The 27,990-nt window shown below is 49.0% G+C and overlaps 1 protein-coding gene across 1 annotated transcript; it reads right to left on the reverse strand.

Annotated features, from left to right (window-relative positions):
• Positions 1 to 248: 248 nt before the first annotated feature.
• On the reverse strand, positions 249 to 27,502 carry LOC147119360 (uncharacterized). The gene is made up of 2 exons (XM_085984989.1): positions 27,367 to 27,502; positions 249 to 3,337 (listed from the first exon to the last, which is right to left on the reverse strand). Exon 2 carries the CDS (start codon positions 3,226 to 3,228, stop codon positions 2,185 to 2,187), a length of 1,044 nt encoding a protein of 347 aa, XP_085841115.1. The 5' UTR covers positions 3,229 to 3,337; positions 27,367 to 27,502; the 3' UTR covers positions 249 to 2,184.
• Positions 27,503 to 27,990: the final 488 nt, after the last annotated feature.

Raw genomic sequence — 27,990 nt, forward strand, 5'->3', positions numbered from 1 at the left:
GGGGTTTTAACATTAACAAGCCCCAGTTGCCTGAATTAACATGGTTCAGTCCTGGATGTGATTAAAGGCATCGGAAACAGTGGAATCGAACCACCGCAGTCACACTGTGGACACTCTGGTGTGTCAGCGGGTGGGATACACCAGGGAATCCCTTTCCACACACTGAGGTTGACCCTAATGAGTGGGAGTCCTAGAGTTTCGGACACCAGATAATCAAGCTCACAAGAACACAAATTGTCTCTCCAGACTTTATTAAGAGCGCTGCATAACACAGATCGGGTGATAATTCCCTCAATCTGGAGAATAGAAGTACAGTGGATTCGCGCGCAATCTTCTCGAGTCTGTTCCAACTGACAACGGCTTAAGTGGCCTGTTCTTATACACAAGCTTGGTTACCGCTCCGGAAATGGGATTGTTTGGACTCGTCTGTTGACCGCCTGCTGAACTCCTACTAATTCAGGGAATTTAGTCCATCTGTGACCAGACTATAACCACAAGCCTGTCTGGTTATCACACCTATACGGTCCATGAGGCTATTATCAGATTCACACCCAGACGTTGTGCCTTCACTTGTCTGGCACTTCATCCCATAACACAGGTACAGGGGCTCAGTAATGTTTCATTCATCAGAAAAAGACAAAGTACAACAACATACTGGTCAGCTTAACAGAATCTCATCATATTTATGGGGCCATCAATATAAGATGGTCATGAATAAATCCAGGAGGGAATTCAGAAGAAACTTCTTTACCCAAGAATGGTGAGAATGTGAAACTCGCTACCACAGGGAGTAGTTGAGGGGAATAGCATAGATGCATGTAAGGAGAAGCCACATAAGAACATAAGAACATAAGGAATAGGAGCAGGGTTAGGCCAATTGGCCCCTCGAGCCTGCTCCGCCATTCAATAAGATCATGGCTGATCTGATCCTAACCGCCAATCCACTATGACAGGACTATCTCCTGAATCTAACAGCATTAGACACACGAAAACAGGAGCAGGATCAGGCTACACGGCCCCTGGGCCCGCTCCGCTACCCACAGGGCCATGACCTATCTGAACCTAGACTCATGTCCAAATTCCTGCCCGCTCCCTGTAACCCTTAATTCCCTTTTCTACTAGGAAACTGTCTATTTCTGTTTTAAATTTATGTAATGATGTAGCTTCGACAGCTTTTTGGGGCAGCATATTCCATGGACCTACCACCCTCTGAGTGAAGTAGTTCCTCCTCATCTCAGTTTTGAAAGAGCAGCCCCTTATTCTAAGACTATGCCCCCTAGTTCTAGTTTCACCCATCATCTGGAACATCCTCCCTGCATCCACCCGATCCAACCCCTTCATAATCTTATATGTTTCAATAAGATCGCCTCTCATTCTTCTGAACTCCAATGAGTAGTGTCCCAATCTACTCAACCTCTCCTCATATGTCCATCCCCTCATCCCCGGGATTAATCGAGTGAACCTTCTTTGTACTGACTCGAGAGCAAGTATGTCCTTTCTTAAGTATGGACACCAAAACTGTATGCAGTATTCCAGGTGCGGTCTCACCAATACCTTGTACAACTGAAGCAATACCTCCCTATTTTTATATTCTATCCTCCTAGCAATGAAAGCCAACATTCCATTGGCCTTCTTAATCACTTGCTGCACCTGCATACTAACCTTTTGAGTTTCGTGCACCAGGACCCCCAGATCCCTTTGTACTTCAGCACTTTCCAGTTTCTTGCCATTAAGATAATAACTTGCTCTACGATTTTTCCTGCCAAAGTGCATAACCTCACACTTTCCAGTATTGTATTCCATCTGCCAAATCTCTGCCCACTTACTTAGCCTGTCTATGTCCCCTTGCAGGTTTTTTATGTCCTCCTCACTCACTACTTTCCCTCCCATCTTAGTATCATCTGCAAACTTTGATGTGTTACACTCGGTCCCCTCCTCCAAATCCTCCCATGAGAAAGGAATGGGAGGATGTGTTGATCGGGTTAATTGAAGTAGGGTGGGTGTGGGGCATAAACACTGGCTTGGACCAGTTGGGCTGAATGGCCTGTTTCTGTGCCGTACATTCTATGTAACGCCATGAACAGTCAAATCAAGGGAATCATCAGTACAACAGCAGTACAAGAATTTATAAAACATTCATCCATTCCATGATCATGGTTTCCCAGCTGTCCACAGGGCCCTGCGCTACAGAACATTGTGAACTTGCTGGTGTCTCAGCAGGCTATTGGAGCTTTTGAAGCTTTTCCCACAGACAGAACACTTAAAGGGTTTCTGGTCAGTGTGAGCTCGCTGATGGGACAGCTGTTCTGATGACAGAGCGAATCCTTTCCCACACACGGAGCAGACGAATGACCTAACTGCAGCGTGATGGCGCTGGTGTAACTTCAGGTTTCCATTGCTTATAAACCTCTTTCCACAGTCAGAGCACTTAAAGGGTCTCTCATCAGTGTGAATCTTCTGGTGTGCACGCAGGTTGGACGAATCACTGAATCCCTTCCCACACACCGAGCAGGTGAACGGCCTCTCTCCAGTGTGAATTCTCTGGTGTGCACGCAGGTTGGATGAATCACTGAAACCCTTCCCACACACCGAGCAGGTGAACGGTCTCTCTCCAGTGTGAGCTCGCTGGTGTGTCCGCATGTTGGAGGACTGAGTGAATCCCTTCCCACACACGGAGCATGTGAAGGGGCTCTCCCCAGTGTGAACCCACCGGTGTCTCCGCAGGGTGGATGAAGCACCGAATCTTTTCCCACAGATGGAGCAGCTGAACAGCCTCTCTCCAGTGTGAACCCACTGGTGCGTCAGCAGGCAGGAAGAACGACTGAATCGCTTCCCGCACTTGGAGCAGGTGAACGGCCTCTCCCCAGTGTGAACTCGCTGGTGTCTCTTCAGCCCCTGGGAGCTTTTAAACCTCTTCCCACAGTCAGAACATTTAAAAGGTCTCTGATCAGTGTGAACAAGCTGGTGTGTCCGCAGGCCGGATGTCTGAGTGAATCCCTTCCCACACACGGAGCAGGTGAACGGACTGTCCCTGGTTTGACTGCACCGATGAACTTCCAACACAGATGGGGAACTGAAGCTCTTCCCGTTGTCCCCACCTTTACCCAGTTTCTCCCCAGTGTGACGGCGCATGTGACTCGTCAAGACCGGCAATCGACTGAAGGCGAGTCCACACACAGAACACGTGTGCGATTTGTCTACGCTGCGATCACTGCTCTCTCCTTCCATGTGCAAAGGCCGATGATATTCAGGTCCTGATGAATCGAGCGACTCTGTCAGATCTTGAGGTGATGTTTGGTCTGAGCTTCCTGTCTGTAAATGCTCCACTTCTAAAACCCTGTAAAATGAGTTGAGAAAGGGAGTAAGAGGGAGAATGTTGCCTCATGTCTCCCTTTTCCAGCCCAGGGGCAGTGAAGCTGATTTTACACAGGTTGGTTGAAAGGATCAACAGTAAATGGCGGCTGCAATCCCCACAAGCCCCCGCGCTCCAGAAAGTGCTCCGGCCGCCGCGCTGAGTTGTGGCTGACACCGCACATGCGCCCCATAGCCCCACCCTCTCCTGCTCCACAGGCGCCCGGCCCGCACCGCGCATGCTCAGCACACACCCCATCTGAGGGTCCGGATCACCGGCGGAAAGTGAGTTTTATCAGGGTTTTTTATATATAGCGGAGAGAAGCGCGGGCGGGGAGATAAATAAAAAGAAAATACAAACCGCACCGTCCCAGTGCCCTCCCGGCACCGAGCGGAGCGGATTGAGCGGCCGCAGCCCCTTGTCTTCTGCAGGGAGCCGGACTGGGGCACGTCATCAACTCCACGGCGGTGACTGACGTGAGCTCCGACCAATAGGGAGAGAGCGGGCGGAGCTCCGAGGACTGAGGTGGCAGCGGATCCTCCAACCAATCGGGGTGTCCGAGGGGCGGGACTTCCACCACCTGCTTCTCCCGCTGCTGAGACAAGTGGAATGCAGCAGAGGGCGCTCTTCTGAGTTTGGGGCTCAGGCATGTTAGTGGAGCAGTGCAGAGGGAACTTTACTCTGCACTGGGCTTTACTCCCTCAGCACTGCACTGGAGGGGCAGCACAGAGTTTTACACTCGAGTCTCTGGAGTGGGACATCAACCCACAACCTTCTGACTCAGAGGAGAGAGAGTGCTGCCGCCTGAGCCACGGCTGACACTCTGTATCTAACCCGTGCTGTACCTGCCCTGGGAGTGTTTGATGGGACAGTGTAGAGGGAGCTTTACTCTGTATCTAACCCGTGCTGTACCTGCCCTGGGAGTGTTTGATGGGACAGTGTAGAGGGAGCTTTACTCTGTATCTAACCCGTGCTGTACCTGCCCTGGGAGTGTTTGATGGGACAGTGTAGAGGGAGCTTTACTCTGTATCTAACCCGTGCTGTACCTGCCCTGGGAGTGTTTGATGGGACAGTGTAGAGGGAGATTTACTCTGTATCTAACCCATGCTGTACCTGCCCTGGGAGTGTTTGATGGGACAGTGTAGAGGGAGCTTTACTCCGTATCTAACCTGTGCTGTACCTGCCCTGGGAGTGTTTGATGGGACAGTGTAGAGGGAGCTTTACTCTGTATCTAACCTGTGCTGTACCTGCCCTGGGAGTGTTTGACGGGACAGTGTAGAGTGAGCTTCACTCTGTATCTAACCCATGCTGTACCTGCCCTGGGAGTGTTTGATGGGACAGTGTAGAGGGAGCTTTACTCTGTATCTAACCCATGCTGTACCTGCCCTGGGAGTGTTTGATGGGACATTGTAGAGGGAGCTTTACTCTGTTTCTAACCCGTGCTGTACCTGCCCTGGGAGTGTTTGATGGGACAGTGTAGAGGGAGATTTACTCTGTATTCAACCTGTGCTGTACCTGCAATGGGAGTGTTTGATGGGACAGTGTACAGGAAGCTTTACTCTGTATCTAACCCGTGCTGTACCTGCCCTGGGAGTGTTTGATGGGACAGTGTAGAGGGAGCTTTACTCTGTATCTAACCCGTGCTGTACCTGCCCTCATGAGCAAATTTGGCAAGGGTAAATAAAATCAGAGAGTTAAATGTGTGGCTCAAAGACTGGTGTGGGAGAAATGGGTTTTGCTTCTTGGGACACTGGCACCAGTACTGGGACAGGAGAGAGCTGTTCCGTTGGGACGGACTTCACTTGGCCAGTGCTGGGACTAGAATCCTGGTGAATCGAATAGCTAGGGCTGTAGAGAGGGCTTTAAACGAATTAGTGGGGGGGAGGTTTCAAGAGAGCGAAAAATAAAAATGTCAGCGGAGAAGGCAATAGAGCAAGGTAGCAGTGGGGGAATTAAAAACCAGAGCGTGTCAGGAAGGGACAGAATATATAAAGATAAAGGTAAAGTAGTAAAGGGGGTAAAAGCAGGAATAAATTGTCACAAAACATATTTAAAAGTTCTTTATCTGAATGCACGCAGCATTCGTAACAAAATAGACAAGTTGATGGTACAAATAACTGCACATGGGTATGATCTGGTGGCCATTACGGAGACATGGCTGCAGGGTGACCATGACTGGGAACTAAACATCCAGGGGTATTTGACTATTAGGAACGACAGACAGGAAGGAAAGGGAGGTGGGGTGGCTGTGTTAATAAAGGATGGAATCACTGCAATAGTGAGAAATGATATTGGGTCAAAGAATCAGGATAGTGAAACGGTTTGCGTGGAAATAAGGAATAATAAGGGGAAAAAGTCACTCGTGGGCGTAGTCTATAGGTCTTCTAACAGTTGCAACTCTATTGGTCGGAGTATAAATCAGAAAATAGTTGGGGCTTGTAATAAGGGAACAGCTATAATCATGGGAGATTTTAACTTTCATATTGACTGGACAAATCAAATTGGGCAGGGCAGCCTTGAGGAAGAGTTCATAGAGTGCATTAGGGACGGGTTCCTTGAGCAGTATGTTACTGAACCAACCAGGGGGCAGGCAATCTGAGATCTGGTCCTGTGTAATGAGACAGGATTAATAAAAAATGTCCTAGTAAAGGATCCCCTTGGAATGAGTGACCATAACATGGTTGAATTCCAAATTCAGTTGGAGGGTGAGAAAGTTGGATCTCAAATCAGCGTATTAAGCTTAAATAAAGGAGACTATGAAGGTATGAGAGCAAAGTTGACTAAAGTGGACTGGGAAAATAGATTAAGGTGTAAGACGGTACATGAGCAGTGGTGTACATTCAAGGAGATATTTCACAACTTTCAAGAAAAATATATTCCACTGAGAAAAAAGGGGCGTAAAAGAAAAGACAGCCAGCCGTGGCTAAGTAAAGTAATAAAGGATAGTATCCGACTGAAAACAAGGGCGTATAAAGTAGCCAAATCTAGTGGGAGGATAGAAGATTGGGAAGCATTTAAAAGCCAGCAAAGAATAACTAAAAGATTAATTAAGAAAGGGAAGATAGATTATGAAAGTAAACTAGCAAAAAATATAAAAACAGATAGCAAGAGTTTCTACCGTTATATAAAAAGAAAAAGGGTGGCTAAAGTGAATGTTGGTCCCTTAGAGGAAGAGATCGGGAAATTAGTAGTGGGGAACATGGAGATAGCAAAAACGCTGAACAAATATTTTGTATCAGTCTTTACAGTAGAGGACACTAAAAATATCCCAACACTGGTCAAACAGGGGGCTATGGGGGGGGAGGAGCAAAACACGATTAAAATCACTAAGGAGATGGTACTCGGTAAGATAATGGGACTTAAGGCGGATAAATCCCCTGGACCTGATGGCTTACATCCTAGGGTCTTGAGAGAGGTAGCGGTGGGGATTGCGGATGCATTGGTGGTAATTTTCCAAAACTCCCTGGATTCAGGCAAAGTCCCAGCAGATTGGAAAACTGCTAATGTAACGCCCTTATTTAAAAAGGGAGGTAGACAAAAGGCTGGAAACTATTGACCAGTTAGCCTAACACCTGTGGTTGGTAAAATGTTGGAGTCCATTATTAAGGAAGCAGTAACAGGACATTTGGATAAGCATAATTTAATCGGACAGAGTCAGCATGGTTTTATAAAGGGGAAGTCATGTTTGACAAATTTGCTCGAATTCTTTGAGGATGTAACAAACAGGGTGGATAAAGGGGAACCAGTGGATGTGGTGTATTTGGACTTCCAAAAGGCATTTGACAAGGTGCCACACAAAAGATTACTGCACAAGATAAAAAATCACGGGATTGGGGGTACAGGTAGACTACCCTTTATCCGGACTTCCGAAAACCGAAACCCTCTAAAAACCGAAGGTTTTTTCGGTCAGCTTAAGTCCAGCGTAAGTCGTGCGCACGACCCCCCGCGGACCCGACCCCCGCGCCGACCCCCCCGCGGACCCCCGCCGACTTACGCTGCGCGTAAGTCGTGCGCACGACCCCCCGCCGGCCCCCGCCGACCCCGACCGACTTACGCTGAGCGTCAGCGTAAGTCGTGCGCACGACCCCCCGCCGACCCCCCCGCAGACCCCTGCCGACCCACCTTCCGAAATCCGAAATTCTCCGAAAACCGAAACACGGCTGGTCCCGAGGTTTTCGGATAAGGGATAGTCTACCTGTAATATACTGGCATGGGTGGAAGATTGGCTATCTAACAGAAAACAGAGAGTTGGGATAAATGGTTCATTCTCGGGTTGGCAATCAGTGACTAGTGGTGTTCCGCAGGGGTCAGTGCTGGGACCCCAACTCTTTACAATCTATATTAACGATTTGGAGGAGGGGACCGAGTGCAACATATCCAAGTTTGCCGACGATACAAAGATGGGAGGGAAAGCAGTGAGTGAGGAGGACATAAAAAACCTGCAAAAGGACATAGACAGGCTAAGTGAGTGGGCAGAAATTTGGCAGATGGAATATAATGTTGGAAAGTGTGAGGTTATGCACTTTGGCAGAAAAAATCAAAGAGCAAGTTATGATCTAAATGGAGAGAAACTGCAAAGTGCTGCAGTACAAAGGGATCTGGGGGTCCTGGTGCATGAAACACAGAAGGTTGGTATGCAGGTACAGCAGGTGATCAGGAAGGCCACTGGAATCTTGGCTTTTATTGCAAGGGGGATGGAGTATAAAAGCAGGGAAGTCTTGCTGCAGTTATACAGGGTATTGGTGAGGCCACACCTGGAATATTGCGTACAGTTTTGGTTTCCATATTTAAGAAAAGATATACTTGCTCTCGAGGCAGTTCAGAGAAGGTTCACTCGGTTGATTCCGGAGATGAGGGGGTTGACTTATGAGGAAAGGTTGAGTAGGTTGGGCCTCTACTCATTGGAATTCAGAAGAATGAGAGGCGATCTTATCGAAACATATAAGATTGTGAGGGGGCTTGATCGGGAGGATGCGGGGAGAATGTTTCCACTGATGGGTGAGACTAGAACTAGGGGGCATAATCTTAGAATTAAGGGGCTGCTGTTTCATAACTGAGATGAGGAGAAACTTCTTCACTCAGAGGGTGGTAAATCTATGGAATTTGCTAGCTGATAAGGGAATTAGGGGTCACGGGGAGCGGGCAGGGAAGTGGACGTGAGTCTAGGTTTGGATCAGCCATGATCCTATTGAATGTCGGTGCGGGGCCGTATGGCCTACTCCTGCTCCTACTTCTTATGTTCTTATGTTCTTTTTCTCTTCACATATCTATAAAAGCTTTTACAGTCAGTTTTTATGTTGCCTGCAAGCTTACTCTCATATTCTATTTTCCCCTTCTTAATTAATCCCTTTGTCCTCCTTTGTTGAATCCTAAACTGCTCCCAATCCTCAGGTTTACTGCTTTTTCTGGCCAAATTATATGTCCTCTCCTTGGATCTTATGCTATCCCTAATTTCCCTCGTTAGCCACGGTTGAGTCACCTTTTTTGTTTTATTTTTATGCCAAACTGGGATGAACAAATTCTGTAGTTCATCCATGCGGTCTTTGAATGTTTGCCATTGCCTATCCACCGTCAACCCTTTGAGTGACATTCCCCAATCAATCCTACCCAACTCGCTCCTCAGACCATCGTAGTTTCCTTCATTTAAATTTAGGACCCTAGTCTCTGAGTCAACAACTTCATTCTCCATCTTAATGAAGAATTCGATCATATTATGATCACTCCGACCCAAGGGGCCTCGTACAACAAGATTGCTAATTAATCCTTTCTCATTACATAATACCCAGTCTAAGATGGCCTGATCTCTGGTTGGTTCCTCGAAATATTGGTCCAGGAAACCATCCCGTAAACACTCCAGGAATTCCTCCTCCACAGTAGAGGACGTGAGAGGGGGGGAGGGAGTCCCTTTAAATGTGGAGGGGGTGGGTGTCCCTTTAAATGTGGAGGGGGTGGGTGTCCCTTTAAATGTGGAGGGGTGGGTGTCCCTTTAAATGTGGAGGGGGAGGGAGTCCCTTTAAATGTGGAGAGGGTGGGTGTCCCTTTAAATGTGGAGGGGGTGGGTGTCCCTTTAAATGTGGAGAGGCGGGGCCGCGCACGCTCATTCGGCCCCAGCATAACACGAGACTGTCAGTGCGCCTGCGCGGGGCCTCCGGGGAGCTAACGGAAGACCGGGCCCGGGGAAGAGGCGGAATCAGCGGCCGGGGTAAAGTGTTGGGGAATCGATTTAAATCGAGGTGAGGGGGGAGCGGAGAGCGAGATTATACAGTAAAAAAGACGAGAAAAACCAAAACTGAGAGTAGGGCGGGCGGGATCTCCGCGGACGCCGAACGGATCGGATTGAACCGCGCGGAGGTGGCGAGTGAGCCGGAGCAATGTGATTCTGACTGACGGGAGCGCGGACCAATAGGAAGAGGGCTGAGCTGGGAGGACTGAACTGGGCGTCCTGGTCCTCCAACCAATGGCGGCGCGGCGAGGGGGCGGGGACTCCTCTCCAGCTCAGGTGCGCTGGGGCCGATTGTGACGCGCTGTCCCCAGGTGAGAGCAGCACAGTCAGCACAGAGCTGGGGCTGGAATCTGCGAGAGGGGCCGCAGGCAGCGGGCCTGGCAAAGGGGCAGAAGCTTCACAATACAAGCTTCTTTGAAATGCAAAATTGTTTCCTACAGACAGCCTTGGTCACTCTGCAAAAAAAACTGTAACAATTCATCGTAACTCTCCTGCTTTAGGAGAGGGGTAGAATGCAAAAGCAAGGAAGTTATGATGAAACTGTGTAAAAGACTGGAGTCAGCTGTGGCTCAGTGGATAGCAGAGTCAGAAGGTTGTGGTTTCAAATCCCGCTCCAGGGACTTGAGCATATAAAGCGAGGCTGGGGCAGTACTGAGGGAGCGCCGCACTGTCGGAGGGGCAGTACTGAGGGAGCGCCGCACTGTCGGAGGGGCAGTACTGAGGGAGCGCCGCACTGTCGGTGGGGCAGTACTGAGGGAGCCGCACTGTCGGAGGGGCAGTACTGAGGGAGCGCCGCACTGTCGGAGGGGCAGTACTGAGGGAGCGCCGCACTGTCGGAGGGGGAATGCTGAGGGAGCGCTGCACTGTCGGAGGGGGAATGCTGAGGGAGCGCTGCACTGGCGGAGGGGCAGTGCTGAGGGAGCGCCGCACTGTTGGAGGGGGAATGCTGAGGGAGCGCTGCACTGTCGGAGGGGGAATGCTGAGGGAGCGCCGCACTGTCGGAGGGGCAGTACTGAGGGAGCGCTGCACTGTCGGAGGGGCAGTGCTGAGGGAGCGCCGCACTGTCGGAGGGGCGGTGCTGAGGGAGCGCCGCACTGTCGGAGGGGCGGTACTGAGGGTGCACTGCACTGTCGGAGGGGCGGTCCTCAGGGAGCGCTGCACTGTCGGAGGGGCAGTACTGAGGGAGCGCTGCTCCATCGGCGGGGCAGTACTGCGGAAGAGCCGCATTGTCGGAGGGGCAGTGCTCAGGGAGCGCCACACTGTCAGAGGTGCCGTCCTACAGATGAGACGTTAAACCGAGGCCCCTGTCTGCCCCCTCAGGTGGATGTAAAAGATCCTGTGGTGCTATTTCAAAGAAGTTATCCCGGTGTTTTGAGCCCAATATTTATCCCTCAATCAACATGACGAAAAAACAGATTATCTGGTCATTATCACATTGCTGTTTGTGGGAGCTTGCTGTGCGCAAATTGGCTGCCGCGTTTCCTACATTATAACAGTGACTACACTTCAAAAGTACTTCATTGGGTGTAAAGCGCTTTGGGACGTCCGGTGGTCGTGAAAGGCAGTTAAGAAGGCAAATGGTATGCTGGCCTTCATTACAAGAGGATTTGAGTACAGGAGTAAAGAAGTCTTACTCCAATTATATCTTCTTCTTTCTTCTTAGGCAGTCCCTCGGAACCGAGGATGACTTGCTTCCACATTAAAAATGAGTTCTCAGGTGTAAGGGTAAACCAGGAGAGCTTCTTCTCCCCGAGACGGACCCTCTGATATAAAGGATCGACTGGATCCATGTTTATCTGTAATTTAAACAGAGGTCTGGTCGTCTTCCAGGCTCTTTCCCCTAGAGGAGAGGGTAGAATGGGGGTCTTTAGTGTTAAATGGTTTCACCTGGGTCCATTGCTTCCATCGCATACCCATCGGTTCCTGTAGACAAACACACGTATCACTTGTCATTAATACAGTGCATGGCCCCATCCAACGGGCCCCATTCCCTTTCTTCCGATAACTTGCGTCATTACTTGTTGACCTATTCTGGGCAACTCATCTGGTTTAAGTCCAGCATTCTGCCTTTCTAGATCTTTAATCTGTTGTTGGTTCCTCACTTCTTTATTTAGTGCTTGTACCTCTGATTTAGTTGTACTAAGTATCGCCTTAATCTATCTTGTACTGGTCCTGGTTTTCCCACTCCTCCAGCCAAATCCTCTGGTAGTCTCATAGCTCGTCCTGTCATTAATTCATAGGGGGTCAGTCCGGTCGTTCGTCCTGGGGTGGCTCGCAGCCTCATTAGTATGCTGGGTAATAATTCCGACCATCCCTTCCCTGTTTCTTGGATGGCTTTTGTCAGCGCGTTTTTCAGTGTCCTATTCTTTCTACCGTCTCCGAGCTCTGGGGGTGATATGTAATGTGATATTTTTGTGTCACATGTAGCAGCTTACAGATTTCTTTCATTATTTTGCTGGTGAAATGAGTGCCGTTGTCTGAGTCAATTTGCAGAGGCACTCCCCAACGGGGTATAACCTCGGTAGCCAATATTAGTGCAACTGTTTTTGCAGAGCAGTCTCGGGTGGCAAAGGCTTCCACCCACCTGGTAAATTGGTCAATTATTACCAGGCAATATTTCTTGCCCCGGTCCTGCACTAAGGGGCCGGTAAAGTCAATTGGTAAGTTTTCCCAGGGTCCTTGGGGACTGGGTTGGTTTGCTACTCTAACTCTACATCTCCGTCCTACATTATTCTTGTGCATATTATACAGCGGTGGCAATATTTCGCTACTTCCCGACCCATCTTTGGCCACCACCGGTACTGTGTCAGTAGGTGCAACATGTTACTTCTGCCAGTATGTGTTACACCAAGGTATAGCGCCATCAGTTGTTGTCTACAACATTCCGGTGCCACCACCTGGTTACGTGGGCCCCATTTCCAAATTCTATCTTGTAATTGCGCGCCAGCTTATCTCCATTTCTCCTTTTCCTCTTTACTAGTATTTTCTTGTAGCTCCATTATATTAACTTCCTGAACCCCACTGACTATCATGACCATATTTATTTCGTTTTTGAACGCGTCCTCTGGTTGCATTTCTTCCGCAGCTAGTTTTGCACCTAGATCTGCATACCTATTCCCTATAGGGGCCTGGTCCTGGGGTTCATAGAAACATAGAAGATAGGAGCAGGAGTAGGCCATTCGGCCCCTCGAGCCTGCTCCGCCATTCAATGAGATCATGGCTGATCATCCAATTTCGGTACCCTGTCCCTGACTTCTCCCCATATCCCTTGATCCCTTTAGCCTTAAGAACTATATCCAACTCCTTCTTGAATATATTTAATGAATTGGCCTCCACTGCCTTCTGTGGTAGAGAATTCCATAGGTTCACCACTCTCTGGGTGAAGAAATTCCTCCTCATCTCTGTCCTAAATGGCTTACCCCTTATCTTTAGACTGTGACCCCTGGTTCTGGACATCCCGACCATCGGGAACATCCTTCCTGCATCCAGTGTGTCCAGTCCTGTTAAAATTTTATAAGTTTCAATGAGATCCCCTCTCATTCTTCTAAACTCCAGCGAGTATAAGCCCAATCGACCCAATCTCTCCTCATACGTCATTCCTGCCATCCCAGGTATCAGTCTGGTGAATCTTCGCTGCACTCCTTCCATGGCAAAACATCCTTCCTCAGATAAGGCGACCAAAACTGCACAAAATACTCAAGGTGTGGTCTCACCAAGGCCCTGTACAACTGCAGCAAGACATCCTTGTTCCTGTACTCGAACCCTCTCGCTACGAAGGCCAACATACCATTTGCCTTCTTAACCGCCTGCTGCACCTGCATGCTTACCTTCAGCGATTGGTGCACAAGGACACCCAGGTCTCGTTGCACTTCCCCTTCTCCCAATCTATTGCCATTCAGATAATTATCTGCCTTCCTGTTTTTGACACCAAAGTAGATAACCTCACATTTATCCACGTTATATTGCATCTGCCATGCTTCTGCCCAATCACACAACCTGTCCAAATCATACTGGAGTTTCTCGGCATCCTCCTCACAGCACACACGCCCACCCAGCTTTGTGTTGTCTGCAAATTTGGAGATATTACATCTAGTTCCCTCGTCCAGATCATTAATATTTATTGTGAATAGCTGGGGTCCAAGGACCGATCCCTGCGGTACCCCACTAGTCACTGCCTGCCACTCGGAAAAAGACCCGTTAATTCCAACTCTTTGCTTCCTGTCTGCCAACCAGTTCTTTATCCAAGTCAATACCTTGCTCCCAATCCCATGTGCCTTAACTTTACACGCTAATCTCTTATGTGGGACCTTATCGAAAGCCTTTTGAAAGTCCAAATACACCACATCCACTGGTTCTCCCTTATCTGTTTTACCAGTTACATCCTCAAAAAATTCCAGTAGATTAGTCAAGCATGATTTACCTTTTGTAAATCCATGTTGACTTTGTCCGATCCTGTCACTTTTTTCCAAGTACTCTGCTATTACATCCTTTTTAATGGACTGCAGCATTTTCCCCACTACCGATGTCAGGCTTACCGGTCTATAATTCCCCGTTTTCTCTCTACCACCTTTTTTGAACAGAGGGGTAACATTAGCTACCCTCCAAACCATGGGTACTGTTCCAGAGTCTATCGAAGTTTGGAAGATGACCAGCAATGCATCTACTATTTCTAGGGCCACTTCCTTAAGTACCCTAGGATGTAGATTATCAGGCCCTGGGGATTTATCGGCCTTCAATCCCATCAATTTCCCTAACACCATTTCCCTACAAATACTGATTTCATTCAGTTCCTCCCTCTCATTAGACTCTATGTTCCCCGACATCTCTGGGAGGTTATTTGTGTCCTCCTTTGTGAAGACAGAACCAAAGTATGTATTTAAGACCAGGACCAGTGCAAGATAGATTAAGGCGATACTTAGTACAGCTAAATCAGGAGGTACAAGCAGTAAATAAAGTAGTAAGGAACCAACAACAGATTAAAGATCTAGAAAGGCAGAATGCTGGACTTAAACCAGACGAGATGCCCAGAATAGGTCAACAAGTAATGACGCAAGTTATCGGAAGAAAGGGAATGGGGCCCGTTGGATGGGGCCATGTACTGTATTAATGACAAGTGATACGTGTGTTTGTCTACAGGAACCGACGGGTATGCGATGGAAGCAATGGACCCAGGTGAAACCATTTAACACTAAAGACCCCCATTCTACCCTCTCCTCTAGGGGAAAGAGCTCGGAACACGACCAGACCTCTGTTTAAATTACAGATAAACATGGATCCAGTCAACCCTTTGTATCAGAGGGTCCGTCTCGGGGAGAAGAAGCTCTCCTGGTTTATCCTTACACCTGGGAACTCATTTTTAATGTGGAAGCAAGTCATCCTCGGTTCCGAGGGACTGCCTAAGAAGAAAGAAGAAGATATAATTGGAGTAAGACTTCTTTACTCCTGTACTCAAATCCTCTTGTAATGAAGGCCAGTATACCATTCTCCGCCTTAACTGCCTTTCACGACCACCGGATGTCCCAAAGCGCTTTACAGCCAATGAAGTACTTTTGAAGTGTATTCACTGTTGTAATGTGGGAAACGCGGCAGCCAATTTGCGCACAGCAAGCTCCCACAAACAGCAATGTGATAATGACCAGATAATGTTTTTTCGTCATGTTGATTGAGGAATAAATATTGGGCTCAAAACACCGGGGATAACTTCTTCAAAATAGCACCACGGGATCTTTTACGTCCACCTGAGGGGGCAGACGGGGGCCTCGGTTTAACGTCTCATCTGTAGGACGGCACCTCCGACACTGCAGCGCTCCTTCATTACCGCCCCTCCGACAGTGCGGTGCTCCCTCAGCACCGCCCCTCCGACAGTACGGCACTCCCTCAGTACTGCCCCTCCGATGGAGCAGCGCTCCCCCAGCACCGCCCCTCCGATGGAGCAGCGCTCCCTCAGCACCGCCCCTCCGACAGTGCGGCGCTCCGAGTACTGCCCCTCCGACAGTGCGGCGCTCCCTCAGTATTGACCCTCCGACAGTGCGGCGCTCCCTCAGCACTGCCCCTCCGACAGTGCGGCACTCCCTCAGTACTGCCCCTCCGACAGTGCGGATCTCCCTCCGTACTGCCCCTCCGACAGTGCGGCGCTCCCTCAGCACTGCCCCTCCGACAGTGCGGCGCTCCCTCAGCACTGCCCCTCCGACAGTGCGGCGCTCCCTCAGCACTGCCCCTCCGACAGTGCGGCGCTCCCTCAGTACTGCCCCTCCGACAGTGCGGCGCTCCCTCAGTACTGCCCCTCCGACAGGGCCGCGCTCCCTCAGTACTGCCCCTCCGACAGCGCTGCTCTCCCTCAGTACCGCCCCTCCATCAGTGCAGCGCTCCCTCAGTACCGTCCCTCCAACAGCGCAGTGCTCCCTCAGTACCGCCCCTCCGACAGCGCGGCGCTCCCTCAGTACTGCCCCTCCGACAGCGCGGCACTCTCTCAGTACCGCCCCTCCGACAGGGCCGCGCCCCCTAAGCACCACCCCTCCGACAGTGCGGTACTCCTTCGGCACTGCCCCAGCGCGTCAGCCTAGATTTATGCGCTCGAGTCCCTGGAGTGAGGACTATGAACCCAGAATTTTCTGACTCAGACGAGGGTGCTCCCAACTGAGCCACTGGCTGGCTCTCATGGTCTTTCAGATCCTTGCTAAAGTGCAGTGGCCGGGGGAATTGTCACCGACCCTTTAATCAGAAGAACACACGACGGGGGGGCGGGGGGGAGAGTCACTTTAAATGTGGAGTGGGTGGGTGTCACTTTAAATGTGGAGGGGCAGGGCTGCGCATGCTCATTCGGCCCCCTCCCCACAAATGCGAGGTTATCCACTTTGGTGGCAAAAACAGGAAGGCAAATTATTATCTGAACGGTAATAGATTGGGAGAAGGGGAAGTGCAACGAGACCTGGGTGTCCTTGTGCACCAGTCGCTGAAGGTAAGCATGCAGGTGCAGCAGGCGGTTAAGAAGGCAAATTGCATAGCGAGAGGATTTGAGTACCGGAGCAAGGATGTCTTGCTGCAGTTGTACAGGGCCTTGGTGAGACCACACCTTGAGTATTGTGTGCAGTTTTGGTTGCCTTATCTGAGGAAGGATGTCCTTGTCATGGAGGGAGTGCGGCGAAGATTCACCAGACTGATACCTGGGATGGCAGGAATGACGTATAGGGAGAGATTGGGTCTGTAGTGTATGTACCTTTAAGAGAGAACTACTTTTACAGCTCCTGTATACTGTAGTACTGGCAGTGACCTCACCTGTATATAAACCCTGAGTAGGGATCTGTACTGTTAGTTTTTAGACTACCCTCATCCAGTAAACACCTGTTGATTGTTAATCTGCAGTCTCCGTCTATTTATTGAAGAACACCATACCTTAAGATTCACGGATTTAACAGTGGCGACGAGGTCGATTCGAACCTACCTGCAACTCTACATTTCCTCCCAGGGATTCGCTCCTGGAGGACAGTGGAAGAAAGTCGAGGCCAGAAGCACGGGCGTCAACCACGAGCAACCGCCCAGTCATCCGGCAGAGAGTGAGCATCGCAGGGGAGGCTGTTGAGAGCTGGGCATGGTTCTCCAGCCACGACGATCCAGCAACAGGCTGGCAACAGGTACGGCGCAGACCCTTCCCGGACAGCGGCGGCTGGAGCCGACCGACGGCACAGAAAAGGCCGAGCAGCGTCGACGGGGTAAGAGAGAGGGTAAAGCACACAGGGCGCAGCCAGGGGTTGAAGACCGAGCGGCGTCGACGGAAAACAAAAAGAGAGAGAGGGGAAAGCACAGCCGGGGTTCAGGACCGAGCGGTGGCAACGAGAGAGACGCGCAGAGCGCAGCCAGTGCTCAAGGGCTGAGCAGCGTCCGCGGGGGAAGAAAGGAAGCGCGGGAGACGCCATTTGAGCCGCGGAGAAGAAGGGAGAGCGCGGGAGACGCCATTTTTGAAGCCGCAGCGGAGAAGGGCGAGCGCGGGAAGAAAGGGAAGCGCGGGAGACGCCATTTTGAGCCATCGGAGAAGAAGGGAGAGCACGGGAGACGCCATTTTAGCCAGTCTAACCACACCCAGGGATGCCGAAGAGTGGCAGTGTCACAGCGTTCGACAATGAAGTCGAAGATTGCGCGACATATGTGGAACGCATTGAAGTGTACTGCAAGGCGAATGAAGTGCCAGATGCCAGGAAAGCACTGGTATTGTTGAATTCCATGGGTGCAAAAACGTATGGTTTACTGCGAAACCTAGTAACCCCAGAGAAGCCAGTGGATAAGGATTTTGAAAGCACAGTGGCAACCCTACAGGACCACTTAAACCCCACACCGCTGCTGATAGCAGAAAGATTTAAGTTCCACAAAAGGAACCAGCATAAAGATGAAAGTAATGCTGAGTATTTAACGGAACTGCGCAAGCTATCGAAACACTGCCAGTTTGGAATGGGACTAGCAGATACGTTAAGGGACAAGTTTGTGTGTGGGCTTCAAAGTGAAGGAACCCAGAAACGGCTTCTATCAGAAAAGGATCTTACGCTGGATAAGGCTTTCAGCATGGCAGTATCACACGAAGCAGCCGCACGGGGCGCTGCAGAGATACAACGGAGACCGGAAGAATATGGCACCAATGAAATGTCATATGGAGCAGTGAAGTGTTATCGCTGCGGCAGAACAACACACGACCAGAAGCATTGTTGGTTCAAGGACCAAGTGTGCAGACAGTGTGGAAAAGCAGGACACATAGCAAGAGTCTGCAGATCGGGAAAGAAAACCAGCAGCATGAAATCTCCACAGGAGAAGTACAAAAAGGTACACAAGGTGACGGAGAGTAGTTCAGACGAACAGAAAAGTGATACAGACTCCGGAAGCAAGGAGCTGGGTTGTCTGAAACTACATAATGTAATCAAAATGGAGGATCACCAAACTATCTGGGTCACACTCAAGATAGACGGAGTCCAAGTGAAAATGGAATTGGACACAGGATCAGCCCTAACAGTCATAAACCGACGGGACTACAAGCGGCTATTCTCACATATACCCTTGAGAGATACAGAGATTGTCTTGAAGACGTACATGGGGCAAAAAGTCTACCCCAAAGGAAAAATAAGGGTGAACGTGATATACAACGGCAACGAAACACCAAAAATTGATCTATATGTATTGCCAGATGGAGGACCACCACTACTAGGACGAGAACGGATCCGGAAGATACAGTTAGATTGGCATTCCATACAGGCACTGACGGTAGAGACCAAAAAGGATGACGACGTCACACCTGGACGACTGTCAAAAATGCTAACTGACGCACAAGAAGTGTTCCAGGAGGGACTCGGAACACTAAAAGGCATAACAGCGACGATCAAAATAGATGAAAATGCAAGCCCAGAGTTTTTAAGGCCAGACCGGTGCCTTATGCGATCCGCCCAGCCGTCGAAGCAGAGCTGGAAGGTTTGGAACGTTCAGGAGTACTGTCCAAAGTGGACTGGAGCGAGTGGGCTACACCCATCATTCCTGTAATGAAGAGGTCGTTGAGTAATACGCCTGGGGAACCAAAGAAGGTTCGCATCTGTGGGGACTTCAAGGTGACAGTGAACCCAGTCCTTCACACGGTACAATATCCGCTTCCGCGGATTGAAGATAATTTCGCCTCGATATCTGGAGGAAAACGCTTCACTAAGATTGATCTGGCCCAGGCGTACCTGCAAATGGAGGTAGAAGAAGCCTCGAAACAATACCTCACGATCAACACTCACAAAGGTCTCTACCAATACAACCGGCTGGTGTTCGGGGTAGCATCAGCTCCGGCTATTTGGCAAAGGGCAATGGATCAAGTCCTGCAAGGGATTCCAGGGACCCAGTGTTATTTGGACGACATCCTGGTCACGGGCGAAAATGACAGTGATCATCTCGCCAACCTGGAGCAGGTGCTCACCAGATTGAAGGAATATGGGCTATGAGCTAATCGCCACAAATGCGAGTTTTTCCAGAAGCAGATCTCGTATTGTGGCAACGTTATTGATGAAGAGGGGTTACATAAGTCCCCTGAAAAGATTGAGGCAGTAGTCAAGGCTCCAGCACCGGAAAATGTGTCACAACTGAGGTCGTTCCTCGGGCTGGTGAACTACTACCATAAGTTCTTACCAAATTTGTCTACAGTATTACACCCACTGAACACCCTACTGCAAACGGGGGTACCATGGAAGTGGAATGACGAAAGTAAACGAGCTTTCCAGAAGTGCAAAGAATTGATCACATCAAAAGAGGTGTTGGCTCATTTCAACCCAGCACGACCAATTCGGTTGGCGTGTGATGCATCACCCTATGGTATTGGAGCGGTGCTGTCGCACAAATTCCCAGACGGTTTTGAGAGGCCAGTAGCCTTTGCGTCTCGGTCACTAACCTCAGCCGAGCGCAACTACGCCCAGATTGACAGGGAGGCCCTCAGCCTAGTATGGGGAGTGAAAAAGTTCAACCACTATCTGCATGGGTAGAAGTTCACCTTGCTGACTGACCACCAACCACTTGTCTCCATCTTTAATCCAAAGAAGGGCGTTCCGGTGATGACTGCGCAACGGCTACAAAGATGGTCCCTTTTTCTAGGGGCGAACCAATATGAAATAGAGTATAAGGGCACGAAACAGCATGGAAACGCTGATGGGCTATCACGCCTGCCATTGCTTACTGTGGAGGAAGTACCAGCAGTGGACCCTGTCGAAATATTTTATTCAACTATAATTGAACGCTTGCCAGTAACTAATGCGGATATAGAGAAGGAGACCCGAAATGATCCGACACTGTCTCGGGTATATGATTTGACGGTGAAGGGATGGCCAACACATGGCGACTCACTGTTGCCAGCATTCTCATCCAGAAGAGAACAGCTGTCAGCTGGTGTAATTAGAGGGATTGATTTAATTTTAATCCAATTAATTAAAGGGGATACTAGCATCTAAAATCGGGCAGAGGGTGTCCATAACTAACAATAAAAAATTAAATTTATTACATAGAATGGAGCAGGTGATGTGTTACTGTTGCGAGATGTGGGAGCCGGTGAACCCCATTGAGGCTCATGGTGATTACGTCTGTGACAAGTGTCTGCTGCTACAGGAACTCCAGCTCCGTGCTGATGAGCTGGAGTCTGAGCTTCAGACGCTGCGACACATCAGGGAGGGGGAGAAGTACCTGGACTCTATGTATCAGGAGGTGGTCACACCTATGAAGTTAATTAATTCAGATGTAGCCCATGGTCAGGGACAGGACGGTGTGACTACGAGTGAGGCAGGTACGGGGATCCAGGAGGTAGAGCTGGAGGAGCCGCAGCCCTTGCTCTTGTCCAACAGGTTCAAGGTTCTTACTCCCTGTGGGGACAGGAGCAGGGACTGCAGGGAGGATGAGCAACCTGGCCACAGCACGGTGGAACGGGGGGCCATTCAAGAGGGGGGAGTAAATAGAAATGTTGTAGTGATAGGGGATAGTATTATTAGGGGGATAGATAGAGTTCTCTGCAGCCGAGAGCGAGAGTCCCGAAGGCTGTGTTGCCTACCTGGTGCCAGGGTTAAGGACATCTCCTCTGGGCTGGAAAGAAACTTGCAGTGGGAGGGGGTGGATCCAGTTGTCGTGGTCCATGTTGGTACAAACGACGCAGAAAGACTAGGAAGCCGGTTCTGTTAAAGGAGTATGAGCAGCTAGGGGTCAAATTAAAAAACAGAACCTCAAGGGTAATAATCTCTGGATTATTACCTGAGCCACGAGCAAATTTGGCTAGGACAAATAAAATTAGAGAGTTAAATGCGTGGCTCAAAGACTGGTGTGGGAGAAATGGGTTTTGCTTCCTGGGACACTGGCACCAGTACTGGGGCAGGAGGGAGCTGTTCCGTTGGGACGGGCTTCACTTGGCCAGTGCTGGGACTAGAGTCCTGGCGGATCATATAACTAGGGCTGTAGGGAGGGCTTTAAACTAACTAGTGGGGGGGAGGTTCCTAGAGAGCAAATAATAAAAATGACAACAGAGAAGGTCATAGACTTAGGTAGCAGTGGGGAAATTAAAAACCAGAGTGTGTCAGGAAGGGGCAGAAGGTATGGAGTAAAAGGTAAAGTAATAAAAAGGGCAAAAGCAGGAACTGAGTGTCACAAAACATATTTGAAAGTTCTCCATCTGAATGCACGTAGCATTCGTAACAAAATAGACGAGTTAATGGCACAAATAACTACATATGGGTATGATCTTGTGGCCATTACAGAAACATGGCTGCAGGGTGACAATGCCTGGGAATTAAACATACCAGGTTATTTAACGATCAGGAAGGACAGGCAGGAAGGAAGGGGAGGTGGGGTGGCTATGTTAATAAAGGAAGGAATCACTGTAATACAGAGAAATGATATTGGGTCAAAAGATCAGGATAATGAAACAGTTTGGGTGGAGATAAGGAATAATAAGGGGAAAAAAACACTAGTGGGTGTTGTCTATAGGCCTCCGAACAGTTGCAACTCTGTTGGACGGAGTATCAATCAGGAAATAGTTGAGGCTTGTAATAAGGGAACATCTATAATTATGGGGGATTTTAACTATCATATTAATTGGACAAATCAAATTGGGCAGGGCTGCCTTGAGGATGAGTTCATTGAGTGTATTAGGGATGGGTTTCTTGAGCAGTATGTAACTGAACCGACCAGGGGGCAAGCAACCTTAGATCTGGTCCTGTGTAACGAGACAGGATTAATTAAAAATGTCCTAGTAAAGGATTCCCTTGGAATGAGTGACCATAACATGGTTGAATTCCATATTCAATTAGAGGGTGAGAAGGTTGGATCTCAAACAAGCGTGCTAAGCTTGAATAAAGGAGACTATGAAGGTATGAGAGTGGAATTGAGTAGAGTGGATTGGGAAAATAGATTAAAGGGTAAGACAATACATGATCAGTGGTGTACATTTAAGGAGTTATTTTACAACTCCCAAAAAAAAAATATTCCACTGAGAAGAAAAGGGTGTAAAAGAAAAGACAGCCATCCGTGGCTAAGTAAAGAAATTAAGGATAGTATTCGACTAAAAACAAGGGCATATAAGGTAGCCAAATCTAGTGGGAGGATAGAGGATTGGGAAAACTTTAAAAGACAGCAAAAAATAACAAAAAGATTGATTAAGAAAGGGAAGATAGATTATGAAAGTAAATTAGCAAAAAATATAAATAGTAAGAGTTTTTATAGTTATATAAAAAGAAAAAGGGTGGCTAAAGTAAATGTTGGTCCCTTAGAGGATGAGACCGGGAAATTAATGGTGGGAAATATGGAGATGGCAAAAACACTGAATGAATATTTTGTATCAGTCTTTACAGTAGAGGACACTAAGAATATCCCAACACTGGACAAACAGGGGGCTATAGGGGGGGAGGAGCTAAACACGATCAAAATCACTAAGTAAGTGGTACTCGGTAAAATAATGGGACTCAAGGCGGATAAATCCCCTGGACCTGATGGCTTACATCCTAGGGTCTTGAGGGAAGTGGCGGTAGGGATTGTGGATGCATTAGTAATAATTTTCCAAAACTCCCTGGACTCAGCAAAGGTCCCGGCAGACTGGAAAACTGCTAATGTAACACCCTTATTTAAAAAGGGCAGTAGACTGAAGGCTGGAAACTATAGACCGGTTAGCCTAACATCTGTGGTAAGTAAAATTTTGGAGTCCATTATTAAGGAGACAGTAACAGGACATTTGGATAATCATAATTTAATAGGACAAAGTCAACATGGTTTTATGAAGGGGAAGTCATGTTTGACAAATTTGCTGGAGTTCTTTGAGGAAGTAACATATAGGGTGGATAAAGGGGAACCAGTGGACGTAGTGTAGTTAGACTTCCAAAAGGCATTTGACAAGGTGCCACACAAAAGATTATTGCTTAAGATAAAAAATCACGGGATTGGGGGTAATATTCTGGCATGGATAGAGGATTGGCTATCTAACAGAAGGCAGAGAGTTGGGATAAATGGTTCATTCTCAGACTGGCAATCAGTAACTAGTGGTGTTCCGCAGGGGTCAGTGCTGGGTCCCCAACTCTTTACAATCTATATTAACGATTTGGAGGAGGGGACCGAGTGTAACATATCAAAGTTTGCAGATGATACTAAGATGGGAGGGAAAGTAGTGAGTGAGGAGGACATAAAAAACCTGCAAGGGGACATAGACAGGCTAAGTAAGTGGGCAGAGATTTGGCAGATGGAATACAATACTGGAAAGTGTGAGGTTATGCACTTTGGCAGGAAAAATCGTAGAGCAAGTTATTATCTTAATGGCAAGAAACTGGAAAGTACTGAAGTACAAAGGGATCTGGGGGTCCTGGTGCACGAAACTCAAAAGGTTAGTATGCAGGTGCAGCAAGTGATTAAGAAGGCCAATGGAATGTTGGCTTTCATTGCTAGGGGGATAGAATATAAAAATAGGGAGGTATTGCTTCAGTTGTACAAGGTATTGGTGAGACCGCACCTGGAATACTGCATACAGTTTTGGTGTCCATACTTAAGAAAAGACATACTTGCTCTCGAGTCAGTACAAAGAAGGTTCACTCGGTTAATCCCAGGGATGAGGGGATGGACATATGAGGAGAGGTTGAGTAGATTGGGACTCTACTCATTGGAGTTCAGAAGAATGAGAGGCGATCTTATTGAAACATATAAGATTGTGAAGGGGTTGGATCGGGTGGATGCGGGGAGGATGTTCCCGATGATGGGTGAAACTAGAACTAGGGGGCATAGTCTTAGAATAAGGGGCTGCTCTTTCAAAACTGAGATGAGGAGGAACTACTTCACTCAGAGGGTGGTAGGTCCATGGAATATGCTGCCCCAAAAAGCTGTAGAAGCTACATCATTACATAAATTTAAAACAGAAATAGACAGTTTCCTAGAAGTAAAGGGAATTAAGGGTTACAGGGAGCGGGCAGGAATTTGGACATGAGTCTAGGTTCGGATCGGACATGGCCCTGTGGGTAGCGGAGCGGGCCCAGGGGCCGTGTAGCCTGATCCTGCTCCTATTTCGTGTGTCTAATTCTGTTAGATTCAGGAGATGGTTCTGTGATAGTAGATTGGCGGTTAGGATCAGATCAGCCATGATCTTATTGAATGGCGGAGCAGGCTTGAGGGGCTGATTGGCCTACTCCTGCTCCTATTTCTTATATTCTTATGTAGTATGCCAGGGGACATTGATGTGTGGATCACGAGTGGTAATTCCACCCAAGTTAAGGGAGAGAGTGCTCAATGAGCTTCACGAAGGCCATCTGGGAGGGGTGAAAATGAAAAGCCTTGCTAGGGCTTATGTGTGGTGGCCGGGGATCGATCAACAAATCGAGGACCTGACAAAGAGCTGCTCAGGATGCCAGAAGGTCCAAAATGCACCACCACATGCCCCTCTACACCCATGGGAGTGGCCCTCCTCTCCATGGCAACGGGTGCATATTGATTTTGCTGGTCCATTCATGGACTCAATGTTCTTAATAGCAGTGGATGCACACTCGAAATGGCCTGAGGTGATCAAAATGTCCTCCACCACTACGGAGAAAACGATTGCAGTCCTACGGACCATATTTGCCAGGAACGGCTTGCCAGAACAGATTTGCTCTGATAACGGACCACAGTTTGTGTCCGAAGAGTTTCGGAAATTTATGAGAAGGAATGGGGTAAGGCATTACACATCCGCCCCGTATCATCCAGCCACAAATGGATTGGCTGAGAGGTTTGTACAAACCTTTAAAAAGGCAGTAAGGGCCATGTGCGATGACAACATTCCACTGCAGCAAAAGGTGGACAATTTCCTGTTAGCCTACAGAAATGCGACACATGCAGTTACCAACCAGACCCCGGCCATAATGTTCTTTAACCGAAGGTTGAGATCTCGTCTGGATTTGCTCAGACCAAATGTACGAAGAAATGTTGAGAAAAAGCAATTCCAGCACATCAATGAGAAGCCGACGAGCTTCAATGTAGGACAACCAGTCTTGGCCCGCGACTACCGAACAGAGAAATGGCAACCAGGGATGATATGCACACGGCAGGGGCCACTAATGTACACAGTGGATGCTGGGGAGAACATTGTGAGACGCCATGTTGACCAGATCCTAGCGTCACAAGAACGAGTCAACCCCAGGTCTCGCGTACCTGGTGATGAACCCGACATACCGGTAGCATCTACCCCAGAAACCGTAGCATCGGAAGCTGATGAACTAACCGACGACAGGGGGCCAGAATCGCCTCCGCACCAAGAACAAGACACTTCAGAAAGGCGCTATCCAGAAAGGATCAGGAAGCCTCCCCAAAGACTGAATCTATAAATGGACTATTTCAGTTAATGTGCATGTTAAAAGTGTTAACTGTTATTTGAATGTTATGGTACTGTTAATCTAAAAGGGGAGGCATTGTAGTGTATGTACCTTTTAAGAGAGAACTACCTTTATAGCTCCTGTATACTGTAGTACCGGCAGTGACCACACTTGTATATAAACCCTGAGTAGGGATCTGTACTGTTAGTTTTTAGACTACCCTCATCCAGTAAACACCTGTTGATTGTTAATCTGCAGTCTCCGTCTATTTATTGAAGAACACCATACCTTAAGATTCACGGATTTAACAGGGTCGCCTTATCTGAGGAAGGATGTTCTTGCCATGGAGGGAGTGCAGCGAAGATTCACCAGGCTGATACCTGGGATGGCAGGAATGACGTATGAGGGGAGATTGGGTCGATTGGGCTTATACTCGTTGGAGTTTAGAAGAATGAGAGGGGCTCTCATTGAAACGTATAAAATTCTAACAGGACTACACAGACTAGATGCAGGAAGGATGTTACCGATGGTCATGGATTCCAGAAGCAGGGGTCGCATAGAAACATAGAAGATAGGAGCAGGAGTAGGCCATTCGGCCCCTCGAGCCTGCTCCGCCATTCAATGAGATCATGGCTGATCATCCAAATTCAGTACCCTGTCACGGTCTTCTCCCGATATCCCTTGATCTCTTTAGCCTTAAGAAATATATCTAACTCCTTCTTGAATATATTTAATGAATTGGCCTCAACTGCCTTGTCAGAGAATTCCACAGGTTCACCACTCTCTGGGTGAAGAAATTTCTCCTCATCTCTGTCCTAAATGGCTTACCCCTTATCCTTAGACTTCGAGATGAGGAGGAATTACTTCAGCCAGAGAGTGGTGAACCTGTGGAATTCTCTACCATAGAAGGCAGTAGAGGCCAATTCTTTAAATATATTCAAGAAGGAGTTAGATGTATTTCTTAAGGCTAAAGGGATCAAGGGATATGGGGAGAAAGCAGGGACAGGGTACTGAATTTGGATGATCAGCCATGATCTCACTGAGTGGTGGAGCAGGCTCGAGGGGCCAAATGGCCGCCTCCTGTTCCTATCTTCTATGTTTCTTCTTTGTTTAAGCTGAAGAAGAGGGGGGGGGGGGAGAGAGTCCCTTTAAATGTGGAGGAAATGGGTGTCCCTTTGTGGAGGGGGGGAAAATGTGGAGGGGGTGGGTGTCCCTCTAAATGTGGCGGGGGTGGGTCTCCTTTTAAATGCGGAGGGGGTGGATGTCCCTTTAAATGTGGAGAGGCGGGGCCGGGCATTCTCATTCGGCCTCTCGCCACAAAACCAGACTGCCAGTGCGCCTGCGCGGGGCCTCCGGAGAGCAGAGGAAGGCTGGGCCCGAGGAAGAGGCGGAATCAGCGGCCGGGGTAAAGTGTTGGGGAATCGATTTAAATCGAGGTGAGTGGGGAGCGGAGAGCGAGATTATAAAGTAAAATACGAGAAAAAACAAACCTGAGTGTCGGGCGGGACCTCTGCGGACGCCGAACGGAGCGGATTGAGCCACGCGGGGTGGTGCAGTGAACCGGTGCAATGTGCTTCTGACTGACGGGAGCGCTGACCAATAGGAAGAGGGCTGAGCTGGGAGGACTCAACTGGGGGACCTGGTCCTCCAACCAATGGCGGCGCGGCTAGGGGGCGGGACCTTCCTCTCCGGCGCTGAGGCTGGGGCCCGCTTGTGACGTCATCACAGGAAGAGGCCGAATCAGGTGGATGGAGGCCGGCCCGCCCTGTGACTGACGGGGGTTCTGACCAATAGGACGAGGGCTGAGGTGGGAGGACTGAAATAACAACAGAAAATGCTGGAAAAACTCAGCTGACCACCTGAGTTTTTCCAGCATTTTCTGTTGTTATTTCGGATTTCCAACATCTGCAGTATTTTGCTATTGTGGGAGGACTGAACTGGGTGGCCTGGTCCTCCAAGCAATGGCGGCGCGGCGAGGGGGCGGGGCCTCCTCTCCAGCTCAAGTGTGCTGGTTCGATTGTGACGCGCTGTCCCCAGGTGAGAGCAGCTCAGTCAGCACAGAGCTGGGGCTGGAATCTGCGAGAGGGGCCGCAGTCAGCGGGCCTGGCAAAGGG

This window comes from Somniosus microcephalus, chromosome 4, assembly GCF_052327205.1.
Source record: "Somniosus microcephalus isolate GS21.2 chromosome 4, FLI_Smic_1.0, whole genome shotgun sequence".
NCBI lineage: Eukaryota > Metazoa > Chordata > Chondrichthyes > Squaliformes > Somniosidae > Somniosus > Somniosus microcephalus.

Bases quoted from the DNA above. Each gene is read 5' to 3' on its own strand.
- LOC147119360 (XM_085984989.1), bottom strand. From the start codon at position 3,228: ATGGAAGGAGAGAGCAGTGATCGCAGCGTAGACAAATCGCACACGTGT.